The following is a 15,682-nucleotide window of genomic DNA, read 5'->3' on the forward strand; positions in this document are numbered from 1 at the left end:
GTCCTAAGAGAGGGCAGCTGAAGTTCTAGCCACACACCCTCTCAGAGCCCAGCTGCCATGCTGGGGGGCCTGGTGAGCTGTGTAAAAAACCAGGACAGCAGCAGCTGCCAGACCCTGACTTACAGCAGTGACAGACCTAGTGGCCGCCTGCACTGCCCAATGTGGTAGCTGCAGGCTGTCCACAGTGTGTTCAATATTTGACATGTGGCTGATGTGAGGAACTGAACTCTAAAATGGTGTTTTAATCAATGTAAATCAAATTTGATTATATTTAATATGAATGTACAGTAATGAATCTCTCTCTTTTTTTTTTTTTTTTAATAAAGAAGAGGAAGAAAGAGAAAGAGGAAGAAGGAGAGAGAATGGGGGTATTGCTTTGCTGCCCGGGCTAGAATGCAGTCTAAATATGGGTATGCCTATAATTGTCCTTAATAATGGAGACATGAAAGAAAATAAGGGAAGAGAGTAACAAACAAGGAGCCAACCAACATTTCGTTTAAACTTCTAAGTTGATATGATGTGGTACTGATAAGAATGTATATTTTGTGTAAAGTGGAGAGTTCTATAAATGTTAATTACATTTACTTGTTCCAGATCTGAGTTCAAGTCCTGGATATCATTGTTAATTTTCTGTCTCATTGATCTGTCTAATATTAATGTTGAAGTCTCCCACTATTATTGTGTGGGAGTCTAAGTCTCTTTATAAGTCTTGTATGTCTGGGTATTCCTGTATTGGGTACGTATATATTTAGGACCTTTAACTCTTCTTGTTATTGCATTAATTCTTTTATCACTATATAATGTCCTTCTTTGCTTCTTTTGATCTTTGTTGCTTTAAATACTATTTTATCAGAGACAAAAATTGTAACTTCTGCTTTTTATTTATTTATTTTTGCTCTCTGGTTGGTTGGCAAGTCTCTCTCCATCCTTTGTTTTGAGTCTTTGTGTATTCTTGAATGTGAGATGGGTCTGGATGCAGCATACAGTTTTAGTTTTTTGTCCAAATTGCCTGTCTTTGAATTGAGGAATTTAGTCAATTTAAATTTAGAATTAATAATGATATATGTGAGTTTAATACTGTCATTTAATATTAGCTGGCTATTTTGCCCATTAGTTGATGTAAATTCTTCATTATATTGATGTTTTTTACTTTTTGGTATTTTTTAGAAAGGCTGGTACTGTTTGTTCCTTTCTATGTGTAGTGGTTCTTTCAGAAGCTCTTGTAAAGCAGGCCTGGTGGTGATGAATTCTCTGAGTGCTTGCTTGTTCACAAAAAACTTTATTTTTCCTTCACTTATGAAACTTAGTTTGGCTGGATGTAAAATTCTTGGTTGAAAATTCTTTTCTTTAAGGATGTTGAATATTGGTCCCCACTCTCTTCTGGCTTGTAGGGTTTCTGCTGAGAGATCTGCTGTGAGTCTGATAGGCTTCCCTTTGTGGGTAACCTGACCTTTCTCTCTGGCTGCCCTTAGTATTTTCTCCTTCAGTTCAACCCTGGTGAATCTGACGATTATGTGCCTTGGAGTTGCTCTTCTTGAGGAATATCTTTGTGGTGTTCTCTGTATTACCTGGAGCTGAATATTATCCTGCTTTACTAAGTTGGGAAAATTTTCCTGAATAATATCCTGAAGCATATTTTCCAGCTTGGATTCATTCTCTTCATCACATTCAGGTACACCTATCAAGCGCAGATTAGGTCTTTTCACATAGTCCCATATTTCTTGGAGACTTTGCTCATTCCTTTTTATCCTTTTTTCTCTAATCTTGTCTTCTTGTTTTACTTCATTGAGTTGGTCTTCGACCTCTGATATCCTTTCTTCTGCTTGATCAATTCGGCTGTTAAAACTTGTGCATACTTCACGTAGTTCTCGTATTGTGTTTTTCAGCTCCATCAATTCACTTATTTTCCTCTCTAAATTTTGTATTCTTGACGACATTTCGTCAAACCTTTTTTCAAAGTTCTTAGTTTCTTTAGATTGTGTTAGCACAAGTTCTTTTAATTCACAGGAGTTTCTTATCATCCACGTTTTGAAGCCTGCTTCTGTAATTGGAACACACTCGTTCTCCATCAAGCCTTGTTTCGTTGCTGATGAGGAACTGGGTTCCCCTGTTGAGGGAGAGGCGTTCTGATCTTGGGTATTCTCAGCCTTTTTTGGCTGTTTTCTTCCCTTCGTTGTAGATTTATCCATCTGTGGTCTTTATAATTACCGTCTTTGTAATTGGGTTTCTGAGTGGACGTCCAACTTATTGATACTCAGCGCCAAAATCTGAGAATCCCACTGCGCCGACCAAATCAGCGGCGTTAAGATTGATGGTGCCTTTCTGACTCTGCACCAAGAACCGACGCTCCGAGGCGCCGGCAAAACCGCCTCGCCGGTCACAAGAGTCGCGCTGGCGACCTGTGGGGTTCCTCCGCTGGGAATCTCCCGGTGCGTGAGCAACAAGAATTCATGTGAAGGTGTGGCGTCCTCTCGTTCTTTGCGTTTTCACTGGGAGCTACAATCCCGAGCTGCTAGTGATCAGCCGTCTTGGATCTCTCTCATGAATCTCTTAATGAATGCTTTCTGAGAAATGCATTGATAGGTGATTCCATCATCGTATGGATGTCATAGAGTATCCTTTCACAAACCTAGATGGCACGGCCTACTACATGTCTAGGCTATGTGGGATAGCCTACCACTCCTAGGCTACACACCCGCACAGCATGGTACTGTGCTAAATATGGTAGGCAATTGTCACACAACAGTAAGTGTTGTGTCTCTGAACATAGCTAAACATAGAAGCGATACAATAAAGTATTAAGAGAAAAGATTAAAAACTGGTACACCCATATAGGGCACTTACCATGAAAGGAGCTTGCAGGACTGGCAGGTGCTCTGGGTGAGTTAGTGAGAGAGTGGTGAATGAACGTGAAGGCCTCTGGCATGACTGCACTACTGTGGACTTTATAGACACTGAGCACTTAGGCTACACTAAATTTACTTAAAAATATTTTTCTTTCTTCAAACTGGGCATGGTGGCATATGCCTGTAGTCCAGCTAACTGGGAGGCTGACCTGGAAGGACTGCTTAAGGTCAGTTGGAGGCTGCGCTATGACTGCACCTGTGAAGAGCCATTGCACTCCAGCCTGGGCAACATGGGGGTGGACTTACTGAGTCACGTGGAGACTATGTTTAGCTTTCTGCAGAACTGCCAAGCTGTTTTCCATACAGCACTATTATACCCACCAGCAATATGTGAGGGTTCCAATTTTTCTATATCCTGTTTTAAAAAAATTACCGCTATTTTAGTAGGTGTGAAGTTGTATCTCACTGTGTTTATACTTGCATTTCCCTAATGACTCATGATGTTGAGCATCTTTTTATTTGCTTATTGTTTGTATATCTTTGGAGAAATATGTCTATTCAAATCCTTTGCCTTTTAAAAAAGTGGACCATTTGTCTTCTTGTTGCGTTAAAAGTTCTTTATATATTCCAGATAGTAGATCCTTATCAGATATATGACTTGCACACTCTTCTCCAATTCTGAGTTGTCTTTTACTGTCTTATTGGTGTACTTTTACCTGAGTTAGTTTTTCATTTTGATGAAGTCTGAGTAATCTATTTTTCTTTCTTGCTTGTGCTTTTGATATTACAGCTAAGAAACTATTCCCTAACCTAGGGTCACATAGATTTACACCTATTTTTCTTCTCATAGTTTTATGTCTTACATGTAGGCTTTTGCTCTATTTTGAGTTAATTTTTGCCTCTGATGTGAGATACAGGTCCAAAATTGTTCTTTTTCATGTGGAGATCCAGTTGTCCCAGTGTCACCATTGTTGAAATGACTGTTCTTTCCTTCACTGAATGGTCTAGGAACAATATGTTTTTGGCAAAAACTGATCTATGTAATAGGTGTATCCTACTCTTTTTAATGTTATAATTTGCGTTACTTTAAAAAATACTGTTAATAATAAAGCATTCATGTATTTAATAAATATGCACCAGAAGTCTTCCTCGGCCCACACTGTGAATAAAACACAGTTCCTGGGCTCCAGGCGCCTACATTCCAGAGGCAGGGAGAAACAGTGAAGGAGCAGGGAAGGGACACACAAACAACAGGTGATGAGAGCTGTGAGAGCAAACAGATCAGACAGAGGTGGGAAGTACGGGACTGGGTAAGCATGTGCTTTGGATAAGAAGGGCCGCAGAGTCCTCCCAGAGGAATCAGAGATCAGCTGCGCCAAGTCCCTGAGGCTGGAACCAGCTTGGCCTACTCGAGGAACTGGGAAAACGAGGTAAGGTACGGGAAGGGGTGGGGAGCATCGGGAGAGTGGCAGAAACTGAGGGCAAACAGGTGGGAGAGGGTAGACCAGCAAGGCCCTTCGGCGCCTTCAGGAGCAAGGTGGGGAGGGGCATAATTTGATGTGCAATTTTTAGATCATAAAACCCTGCCCCGTAGAGAACAGGTGGGTAGGAGTGAGTGGAGCAGAGGGAGACTGATGACCAGCTGGTAGTTATTTTTCAAGTACCCAGGAGTAAAGTGCGGGTTTGGATCTGAGTGGTGGTGAGGGTGAAGTAGAGGAGTTCAGATTGAATACGGAGATGCACGGTGGGGTGGGGGAGGGGGAGGAACGGGAACAGTAAGTAACTCAGCTGTTGCAGAGTGAGGTTGTGTCAAGTTTAGTAGGAAATACAGTTGGAAATACAGGCAACGGTCCTATCAGGGAGGCCCCGTGTGCCAAGCAAGGACCTGGGCCGATGCAAACGAGGTCTGTGTGCCAGCAGCGGTGGGCGGGCTTGCACTTCAGTGAGCTGGGGGAAGGCGTCCAGCCTGTTGGACAGGTTCGAACCCTGAATCTGCCCGCTGCCGGCTGTGTGACTCGAGCTCTCCGTGCCTGCTTCCTCACCCTTGGGGTGGATGCGCACTCTCAATCAGCTCAGACAAGCACTGCCCCGGGACGCGGTCAATGCTGTTAGTGTCTGAAATACTAATATGATTCGAAATCAGACCAGCCTCGCCTTCCACCCGAGATGGAACGAGAGGAAAGCGCTCAGCGTTCGGAGCCTAGCCCCTCCCGTCGGTCCCGCGCCCCGCCCCACGCCCCGGTCGGTCCCGGCGCTCCGCCCCCGCCCCGACGCCCCTCAGTCCCGCCCACGTCACGCCGGCCCAGCAGGCCTAGCGCACTGCCCCGCGGCGCCCGCGCACGCGCGGTTCCGAGCCGGACTCTGCGCCGGGCCTCCGCGCGGATCGCCTCCCAGGGCGGCGCGCGCACACCTGGGCGGGGCGGACTGTGCGGCACCCGAAAGGGCTCCGACGCCGTCGCTGGGCTCAAGATGGACCTCCCGGCGCTGCTCCCCGCCCCGACCGTGCGCGGAGGACAACATGGCGGCGGCCCCGGGCGGCTCCGCCGGGCCCCGGCGTCGCTGGGCCCCAGCCCCGCGCGCCGCCGCCTGCTACTGGTGCGGGGCCCCGAAGATGGCGGGCCCGGGCCGCGGCCCCTGGAGGCCTGCGGGCCGAGCCCGCCGCCCGCCGAGGACGACAGCGACGGTGACTCGTTCGTGGTGTTGCTGGAAGTGCCGCACGGCGCCGCCGCGGAGGCAGCCGGTTCACAGGAGGCCGAGCCTAGCTCCCGAGCCAACTCCGCGAGCCGCCCCGAGCAGGGCCCCAGCGGCCCGGCCGCCGCCCCCGGCCCGGTAGCAGCCCCGGCGAGCGCCGTCACCATCAGCAGTCAGGACCTGCTGGTGCGTCTCGACCGCGGCGTCCTCGCGCTGACTGCGCCGTCCGGTCCCGCGGCCGCGAGTCCCGCCGCGCCCCGCCGCGCGCCCCCGGCCTCCGGCCCTAGCGCGGCTCGCTATCGCTGTCCCGAGCCGCAGTGCACTCTGGCCTTCGCCAAGAAGCACCAGCTCAAGGTGCACCTGCTCACGCACAGCGGCGGCCAGGGCCGGCGGCCCTTCAAGTGCCCGCTGGAGGGCTGCGGCTGGGCCTTCACGACGTCCTACAAGCTCAAGCGGCACCTGCAGTCGCACGACAAGCTGCGCCCCTTTGGCTGCCCGGTGGGCGGCTGCGGCAAGAAGTTTACTACCGTCTACAACCTCAAGGCGCATATGAAGGGCCACGAGCAGGAGAGCCTGTTCAAGTGCGAGGTGTGCTCCGAGCGCTTCCACACGCAGGCCAAGCTCAGCTCCCACCAGCGCAGCCACTTCGAGCCTGAGCGCCCGTACAAGTGTGACTTTCCCGGTAACCGCGCGCTCGGGGGGCGGGCGGGCTGCGCGGTGCTGCAGGCAGGCCGGGGTGCCACGTCCGTCCCCCAGAGGGACCTGCCAGGTCTTAGCAAGCCGGGGACGCAGACTCTTCGGGGTTTGTGTTCTAGCTCCTTCCATGTCATTCCATTTGAGATCTTGGCCCTGCCTTGCTGCAGGGTTTTCGACGGCCGGTAGCGCAGATCACCACAGCTGCGCTTCCCAAAGGTGGCGGCAGCAGATCTCCTTAACCTGATTGCGCTTGATAAGTGGCAGCGCATCTCCACGGAGTGGCACGGAGCTATGAGCCGGGTCCTTATTTTCCTCAGTCTCGTCGTTTATTTACGGGGTGCACACACCATGCTGGAAGAGCAGAGATGAATGTTCAGGCCCTTAAAACGCTGGGGGATAGCCACAGGTGTGCGCACATCCTGGCTTTTGTGTCTTTTATACCTTGATTTCCGTCGAACCTCACAGTTTTGTGAAGTTTTAAAAATTAACCGTCTGTGAAGGTTAAAACTCCTCATTTTACAGATGAAGAGATTGGGGCCGAGCATCGCGAATAAAGTCCGCTGCCGGTTCTTTCTCCACTCTGTTGACCTGCAGTTGTCGGGAATATAGGCCTCCAACACAGTGAGCTCTTCACCAGGATGGGCAGCTTTCCCTGCTCTCACAGGAATGGGGTTTCTCCAGAAGGGCCAGAGAGGATTCCTGCCTGGGAAGGCAGAGAATGGGGTGGGCTGGATGGCAGAGCCCAGGTGGAATCCTTGGGCTGTGGTGAGGGCCCAGGAAGAAGGACTAGTCATTCAGACAGAAACTGGAATGTGTCCCTAGCATGCCCCTAACGTGTATATGCATACAGCTCTCCTAATAATGTTCAAACAGGAATTTTGAAAGGGTGAGATGAAAATTATGAATGGGGTTTCTTATTTTTTCCCTCGCATATGCCTGTAGACTGTTTTGCGCATCCCTCTTCAGAGAGAACGTGGCTTGAGGCCACTGGCTCAAAGCCTTTTTCAGTCATACACTATTGGGAATCTGAGGGTGGCTATCTCCCTGCTAAAAGAGTATCATTCTGTGTATGACACTAGGAAGGTCAGGGATCCTGCCTGCTTCCAGGCATTAGATCCCCTGAGGATTTTGTGTTGGCCCAGGCTTGAGACTTCCTGTGTGAGATGAGATTAGATGGTTAGAAGCAGGAGCCGGACCAGTGAAGCATCATCAGAGGGCCCAGATGAGTTTCCTGAGGGCTTGAGCCAGGGAGTGGGAGTGGTGAGAAGTTCTAGCAGGTGAGATTGCAGAGGGAGAACCAAAGGGCATAATTATCTATGGGAGTGCAGGGTGTTCTTGCCAAGGCAGAGTGTCTGTGTTGAGATTTACATGACCCAGTGTGTGAACACAGCAAAGCCCAAAATACCCTGGGATTATTTTTGGACTAGATTGAGGCCAAAGATCAGCATCTCCTGGTTAGATGTTGCTGGGGAAAAGTAGGGTAACTTGGGCTGACACTTTCAGGCAGTGTTAAGCCGTGTACATCTGTGTGGAAGTTCACAGGCATGATGGTATCTCATTAAAGGCCCTGAGAAGAGCTGCAGCAAAAACCCCTATTAAACGTCCTGTAGCCTCCTATTATCCACCCTGTTGGAGCCCTGAATGTTTCTGTCGGAAGAGCAGCATTGCTGTGGAATTGCTGAGGCTTGGCTGCTTTGGCTGGGGGTTAGGATGGAGTTGGTTAGGATGGAGTTGAAGATTACAAAGCAGGAAATCCTAAGGAAATGGCAAAAGGAAAAAGAAGCCAAATAGCAAGGGACGGGGCTGGCAGCTGGAGGGTGTCGGGGAGGAAATTTGGATATGTAGAGGGTGCACCATCACCCCCAGGGGGTGAAAAGTTCTGACTAGTAGAGTGGTTTGTAACCTTTCAAAGATCAACCCTATCATACAAAATCTTGTTCCTTAGTGTTTGGTTTCCCTCTTGGGGTTCTTGGGTCTCAGCATTGACATTTGAGTTCATGGAAGGTACACTGACTGTGCCAGTAGATGGCTGTGGACAGAGGACTTTCTCTTGATTAGTTGCTTCATCTCCAAGTCATGTCGCAACAGGTGGCCAGCATGTGCCTATTGGCTGCCATTAGCTGCCTTCCTGTGGTGATCACAAAGCCAAGCATTAGTGGTCATCCCATTTTAGAGGGAGGGTGCTTCTGAGTCGTGTTTTTCCTTGTCTGCTTCAGTGCTAACAGTTGTCTGGTGGGTGTGACTAGCATTAGCTGTGTCGTATAATTTTTGCCATGCTTTGAGCAGGGTTTTTGTTTTCCTTGTTCAGGCTGTGAGAAGACATTCATCACAGTGAGTGCCCTGTTTTCCCATAACCGAGCCCACTTCAGGGAACAGGAACTCTTTTCCTGCTCCTTTCCTGGGTGCAGCAAGCAGTATGATAAAGCCTGTCGGCTGAAAATTCACCTGCGGAGCCATACAGGTAATGCGCTAGGGAACGCACAGCATTCAGATCCAAGATTTGTCTTCATTGTAGCTGTTGGAGTTATACATTTTATGCTGTGTAATTTTTTTCTTTTATAAGGTGAAAGACCATTTGTTTGTGACTCTGACAGTTGTGGCTGGACCTTCACCAGCATGTCCAAACTTCTGAGGCACAGAAGGTAATCCTTACATGTTGGTTTGCATTATAAAATGAGTGGTTTGTCAGCAGCAGAAACTGATGAATGAAATATCTGTGGACTTTTTTTTAAGTTGTAAAAAAAAAAAATAGGCGCTCAGTGCTAATTTGGAAAATTGAGAAAACTATAAAAAGAAAGTTACTCAGAATCTCATCACCTGAAGACAGTTTTTTCTATGTATACTTTTAAATAACCTTAATTGGCATGCTCTTTTCTTTTAAAAAAATAGTTCCATTTTTTTAAACTTTTTCAACATTGTGGAATAAGCTTTCTTCATGTAATTACAAGTTTTCTTGGTGTAATGACAACCCTGGAGACTGTATCCAGGTGGCACTCAGCATTTTCCATAGGTCTTCTATCTTCACAACAACTCCGAAGCTGATGTTCTTATTCTCCCTGTTTTACAGTGAGACTCGGAGAGATTCGGTGGTTCTTCTGTGCTTGCACAGCTGGCCTCTGAGGATTTAATATAAAAATATCACTTAGGAAAAGACGCAGTCTTTACAAATTGGCTTGAGTCCTTTTAGCATTGCAGCTGGTGCTCTGCACATTTCTCATGGCTGTCTATTGCTGGGAAACTTGTTGATCATGGGGATTTCTAAACAATTAAATACCTTCATCAATACATTTGGGACTCCACTGTTCTTAGATTGAAGTAGTATTAATTGTTTGATGTGTGACTCTGGGGTCTGCTTAGTCATTAAAGTAGAATTTTGTGTGTATGTGTGTGATAAAGTCTTACTCTGTTGCCAGGCTGGAGAGCACTGACACAATCTCAGCTCACTGCAACTTCCGCTTCCTGGCTTCAAGCGATTCCCCTGCCTCAGCCTCTTAAGTAGTTGCGACTACCATGTGTGGCTAATTTTTTTTTTATTTTGGTAGAGACGGGATTTCTGCCACCACATGCAGCTAATTCTTTGTAGAGACAGGGTTTCACCATGTTGGCCAAAATGGTCTTGCTCTTCTGACCTTGTGATATGCCTGCTTAAGCCTCACAAAGTGCTGGGATTACAGGTGTGAGCCACTGCACCCAGCCTAAAGTAGAATTTTTAACTATGGGGTAGCTAAATTGAAAATCTGCTCACATGGATTCAAGAAGAATTAAGATTTTCTGAAATGTACTGATCATTTTTATAAATGCAAAGTTTATATTTTGGTATATTTTGTAGAATTTTAAAGAATCACCATGAGTTGTGTAAAGAATCACAGCGCCTTTATTTTTCTGTCTGGCAGGAAACATGATGATGACCGGAGGTTTACGTGCCCTGTCGAAGGCTGTGGGAAATCATTCACGAGAGCAGAGCATCTGAAAGGGCACAGCATAACCCATCTAGGCACAAAGCCATTCGAGTGTCCAGTGGAAGGTAGATTTTAAAACATTGCTTAGAGCAGTAAACTAAGTACCATGCCAGCATTTATGTTAGATTTCCATTATTTAAAGGTAAGTGTTAGCTGCTTAAAGACTAATTCAGTAAAAGTTGCAGCATTATGTTTACTTACCTCACTGAGTTAATTGTACTGTTTTGGGAGCAGTGACTTGAGAATCAGATGTGGTTTGACTCATGGCCCTGATGCTCGCTAGATTTGCGGCTTTAGTTAGGTTACCTGTTTAATTTGGTGGTTGTGAGGATTAGGTGAAATGTAGAAAATGCTTGTTTATGCATCTGGCATGGAGCTCAGACTCAGTAAATGGTAGGTACTTTTGAGATCACGTTTGAATTGTGGCTCCAATCATTTTATGATTAGACAGCAGTAAAGCTACACTAATCTTTTTTTTTTGGAGACAGAATCTTGCTCTGTCACCCAGGCTGGAGTGCAATGGCATGGTCTTGGCTCACTGCAAGCACTACCTCACGGGTTTAAGTGATTCTCATGCCTCAGCCTCCTGAGTAGCTGGGATTACAGGCTCCTACCATCACACTTGGGTAATTTTTATGTTCTTAGTGGAGTCGGGGGTTTCTCCATGTTGGCCAGGCCGGTCTCAAACTCCTGACCTCAAGTGATCTGCCTACTTTGGCCTCCCAAATTGCTGAGATTACAGGTATGAGCCACCACGCCCAATCTGATTTTTAAAAAGGGTATTAGAAAGGCTTTTTCCTTTAAAACACTGAAGGCTCAGTTCATTTGTCAGAAATCAGCTGCATGACCTGTGCATGCTGGCCCTACTTGAGTGCTGCAGGTGCACTGGGAGGCAGTGAGCCAGCGCAAGTCGGGTGGTCATGGATTTAAAGTCTGGCTCCACCACTCCCTAAAGTGGTAACCTTAGGCAAGCTGTTTCTCTGGGCCTTGGTTTCCTTATCTGGAAGAGACGATAATAAAGACCCATTTAAAGCTGAGACCAGCTCTTAGAACAAAATGAACATATATACAAGTGGTGTAACTGAGACACAGCGTCTTCTATCAGAGTGTCAGCTGGTGCAGACAGGGGAACAGGTAATACATAGGGTGCTGCAAGGACACAGAGGGTTCCCCTGGACTGCTCTTTGGCGTGAGAACGGCCTCCTAGTCAGCTGACCAAGCGGGAAGAGCACCAGACACATCCTGGTGAGTGTTGGAGGCCGACCAGCCTGGGAGAGCCTCTCAGGGTCTGGAGTGGCAGGCTTGAGTGCTTGGGTGAGCATGTGATGTGATGATATTTGAGTTGTGGCTCATTCTGGCTTCAGGACTGAAAGCAAATGGATGTGGAGAAGTGGGATGGGCCTGGATGGGGGCATTAACTGGGAAAAGAGAAAGGTCATAGATGGCAGAGGTGGGAGTTAGAAGTCACAGGATGTGGTGATGGAGTTGGGTTTTAGTTGGGGTCAGTGTCTCAGCGAATTTGGAGGAAGCAGAGTTTGTTTTGGATGTGTTGTGTTTTTGGTACCTTTGTGTATCTCATGAGCAGAGAGCAGGGGATGTGCCGCCGATGCTGGGGAGAGCAGGCCAGGCAGAGAACGAAGCAGATACACCCGAGTCATTGTTTAAGCCATAAAAGTGGATGAAATTCTCAACGAAGAGTATAAATGGAGGAGAGACAGTAGTGTAGTCGATCAAAAGTCTGAATTCTGGAGTCAGACTACCTGGATTCGAGTCACAAGTTTGCCACATAAGTAGCTCTAGGAGCCTGGACAAATGCCTGAAGCTCTCTGTGCCTCTTCCTTGTAACCTTCCAGGGTTGTTCCGAGGGCTGGATTGGTTGCTAAGCTTGGAGCATATGGAAAATATCGGTATATATGTCAGTTACTGTCGTTGTTATGATTGCTATTAGATTTTCTTAAAAAGGACCTAGGACCGGGCCCTGGGGCTGCCCCAGATTCTGGTGGAGTGGCTGGGACGGGTACTGGCAGAGCCAGTAAGAGCCCAGAGGTGATGGTGCTGAGGTGAGAGGGGATGTGTGGAAGTGGGGGTCACCTGGAGTGCTAGGGTGAGCCAGGACAAGGGAACACATGCCCCAGTGCCACTTGTGGGGTCATCTTGGTATGTTGATGGATGAGGTTTCGTGGGGTCACTCAGGCAGAGTCCTGCTCTGGGAGGTGGCCTTAGTGGGAGACAGGGATGGTTTGTGCTGACATTTCTGCTGGAGGTGAGTAGGGAAAAGGGAAAGGTGGGATTTGGCTAAGGAGGATGGGGCATTTGTTTCTGTAGAGCCCTGTTTCTTCACAAGTCCAGGCGTTGTGCTAGGAGAGAAAGGAGGCACTCCTCACGTGGTATGTGAGCATACATGGAGATGGAGTCAGAGCGGGTGGGAGGAGCCCAGAACCTCTTCTCAGCTGGACTGAGAGTTGATCATTCTTGGGGTTGGGCAATAGTTGGGGCTGATGACACCATTTTTTTCCACTTTTGTGCATGTTTGAACTGTTCTACAATAAAAAATAAAAAGCAAACTTACCTTTTTTACAGTAACAGGAGACGGAGAGGACAGGGCTGCAGACGGGAGTGTGTCTGAGGGCAGGCACTGGGTGGCACCGTGGCAGTCTCGGGGGCGTGTGTGCTGGGGCCTGTGTCTCATGTGTTGCTGAGCCTCATGCTCACCTGGCTGTTGACCTGAGCGCCTGGCTGTCCTCTGAATGCAGCTTTGCAGACAGGTCTGTCAGCGATGGCTGCTTCTGCCTGTCCCAGGATGCAGCTTAGATTTGTAAAGAATGAACACAGATCTCAATATATGGGCAGAATTTGGAAAAGCCAGCAGTTAGTACATGTGGAGAAATGATCACGCTCCTGGTTGTCGCAGGGAATACTGCAAACTAAAATGATATATATTTCTTTTTGCCTTTGGAATTAGCAAATACTTTAAAAAGTGGAAATGTAGTGCTGGCAAGAGTGTGCAAGGATCCTGTTGTAGCGTGGCCCTGCCATCGGAAAGGGTATAGACAGAGGATCTTCTCAGAGCCTCTGCTCTGTGACCTGTCTCTAGAGATCAGGAGACCCAGCTGGGAAAGGGCGTGCCAGGGTACCCTGTGTGCCGTGTTGAGCAGGGCATGCATAGGAAATGGTACACTTGCAGGGCAAGCCTGGGCCGTCGGACCATCTGCTGTGTTTCCCAGATGGTCTGTAATGAGCCTGACCTGGAAACGAGTCTGCAGCTGTATTAGAAAATGAAAAATACAGTTCAAGACCACATTCAGAGGCAGCCAAGGCTGTTACTCATCTGGCCATATCCTATCTTCATAGCCTCTTTCCTTAAAATATCCCTCCTCTACGCTCTGGGCTCCAGCAGTACCACCTCACCATCCTGAGAAAGTGCTTCAAGTGTGTCGTTGCTCGCTTCACTTGCTTAGGCACATGCAGAGGCTCTGTAGGCAGATATGGCTTTATTGGGCCCTCAGCCCCTGTGAGGTAAGTGTCATTCCCATTTCACAGAACAGAAAAAGGAGACCTGCAAAAGGATAAATAACTTGTCTGAGGCCACACTGCTGGTAAGAGGCTGAACTGGAACCCAGTTCAGTTGGGGCACCTGCACTGTTGCCCTTCATGCCCCCATGCCTTGGCTGGGTAGCTCCTGTGACGGGAGTGCCCTCTGCTCTGCTGTGGGGTGGCTCAGTCACCTCAAATGCTGCATACTCTGGAGACTGCTTTTCTACCTTCTCAGGAGGTGTGCAGTGTCCTCTGCTGCTCTCAGGCTTCGTTGTTGGCCCTGACTTTGTTCTGCCCTTTATTGCAGCAACTGGGTGTTACACTTGACCCTACCGGGTCACAGGCCTCTGGCCGCTAAGAGCTCCTCATCTCCTCCCTATGCCCATGTGGAGCAGAGCTCCAGCTTAGTGGAAAACCAGGGCGTGGAGGGAGGTGACTGTAACTTTGAATTTATCTTGTTTTTCCTCCGATGCCCTTGGGCATTTCAGAGGCATAAGCAGGTTGGGCGTGTAAGCAAGGAGATGCCAGCTCTGGGTTTCAGGACAGTCGCTCAGTCTCCGTGGCCATCAGTGTCTCAGTGAGAAAATGAAAGGACTGGCTTTGCTGATCTGTTGAGATAGTTTTCAGATCTAAATGTCATCCCTTTTTATGGTAATAGCTTAATTGAGATGATTAGACTAATTTTTTTTGCAACTGAATACTTAAGCAGTTATTACTTAATTTGACTTAATCTTCCCAACATCCCCATGTAGTGGGTGAAGAAATAGGCACAGAGGTTGCTTAGGCGTAGCTGAGGTAGGACTTCAAATCTCCCTGTGGATTTAACTGTATCTCTTACTTTTTGAACTGTTTGCATATGACTTGAATTGCTCCTGATGCTACTCCTAGAGGTACTTGGTCTCTGTCCCTGTCGGTGGCCAGGGTGTGAAGTGCAGGTCTGGTGGTTCTGATTTGATGAGGAAGTGTCACTTGTTCCTGGTTCCTTGGTGATCCTCAGGTTTCACGCTCACTACTCTTTTTGTTCCAGGGTGTTGTGCGAGGTTCTCCGCTCGTAGCAGTCTGTACATTCACTCTAAGAAACACGTGCAGGACGTGGGTGCTCCGAAAAGCCGTTGCCCAGTCTCTACCTGCAACAGACTCTTCACCTCCAAGCACAGCATGAAGGCGCACATGGTCCGACAGCACAGCCGGCGCCAAGGTCTGCACTTTCCATGGCCCCTGTGGGGAGCTGCTTGCCAGCGGGAAACGCAAATAGTGCCAGTGCCGTTCGTTCTTTCTTCACCTCTTAGAAGGCGTCGGGCAGTGGGGTTGTGGGCATGGCTGCCAAGCCAAGTGGCCTCTTTTGAACTCTTTCTGCCACTTTCTTGCCTTTGACCCTCTAATCTCTCCCATGTCTTTTGTTTTTTGAGACAATCCCCCTCTGTCACTCAGACTGGAGTGCAGTGGTATCATTATGGCTTACTGCACCCTCAGTTGCCTGCTTAAGTGATCCTCCCACCTCAGTCTCCGGAGTAGCTGAGCCGATAGGCATGCACCACCACGGCCAGCTAATTTTTGCATTTTTTTTTTAAATAGAGACAGAGTTTCACTATGTTGCCCAGGCTGGTTTTGAACTGCTGGGCTCAAGCCATCTGCCCACCTCAGCCTCCTGAAGTGCTGGGATTATAGGCATGAGCCACTGTGCTCGGCCTCTCCCATGTCTTTGAAGTGCTCTCCTGGAAGAATGTTTCACTTCGTTGACTTTCCCTAGCATATGTCCCCTAAGTCTGTGTCTCCCAGTAGGACTTTTGTCCCTCATTCTGACCCTGTCCCTTCTGCATTTCTGTCTGCCTCAGCTCTTCTCTCTCCAACTAACAAAGGCCAGAGCAGAGTTGTGTTTCAGGAATGGACTGGGAGGAGCAAGGGCTGGAGGGCAGGGTTAGAGAGGAAAGTGATGGTGGCCTGGCGACCTGTGAG

General features: G+C 48.3%; 1 protein-coding gene across 2 annotated transcripts in view; it reads left to right on the plus strand.

Moving 5' to 3' along the window:
* Positions 1-5,173: 5,173 nt before the first annotated feature.
* ZXDC (ZXD family zinc finger C) overlaps positions 5,174-15,682 on the plus strand; it is a 38,344-nt gene continuing 27,835 nt past the window's right edge. For both annotated transcript variants that reach the window (XM_010332008.3, XM_039477154.2), the window contains exons 1-5: positions 5,174-6,219; positions 8,542-8,694; positions 8,797-8,875; positions 10,127-10,257; positions 14,754-14,924. In XM_010332008.3, the coding sequence (XP_010330310.3) occupies positions 5,316-6,219; positions 8,542-8,694; positions 8,797-8,875; positions 10,127-10,257; positions 14,754-14,924 (1,438 nt within the window). In that variant the 5' untranslated portion in view covers positions 5,174-5,315. The remainder of the gene's footprint in view (positions 6,220-8,541; positions 8,695-8,796; positions 8,876-10,126; positions 10,258-14,753; positions 14,925-15,682) is intronic.

This window comes from Saimiri boliviensis, chromosome 8 (genome assembly GCF_048565385.1).
Source record: "Saimiri boliviensis isolate mSaiBol1 chromosome 8, mSaiBol1.pri, whole genome shotgun sequence".
Lineage (NCBI taxonomy): Eukaryota > Metazoa > Chordata > Mammalia > Primates > Cebidae > Saimiri > Saimiri boliviensis.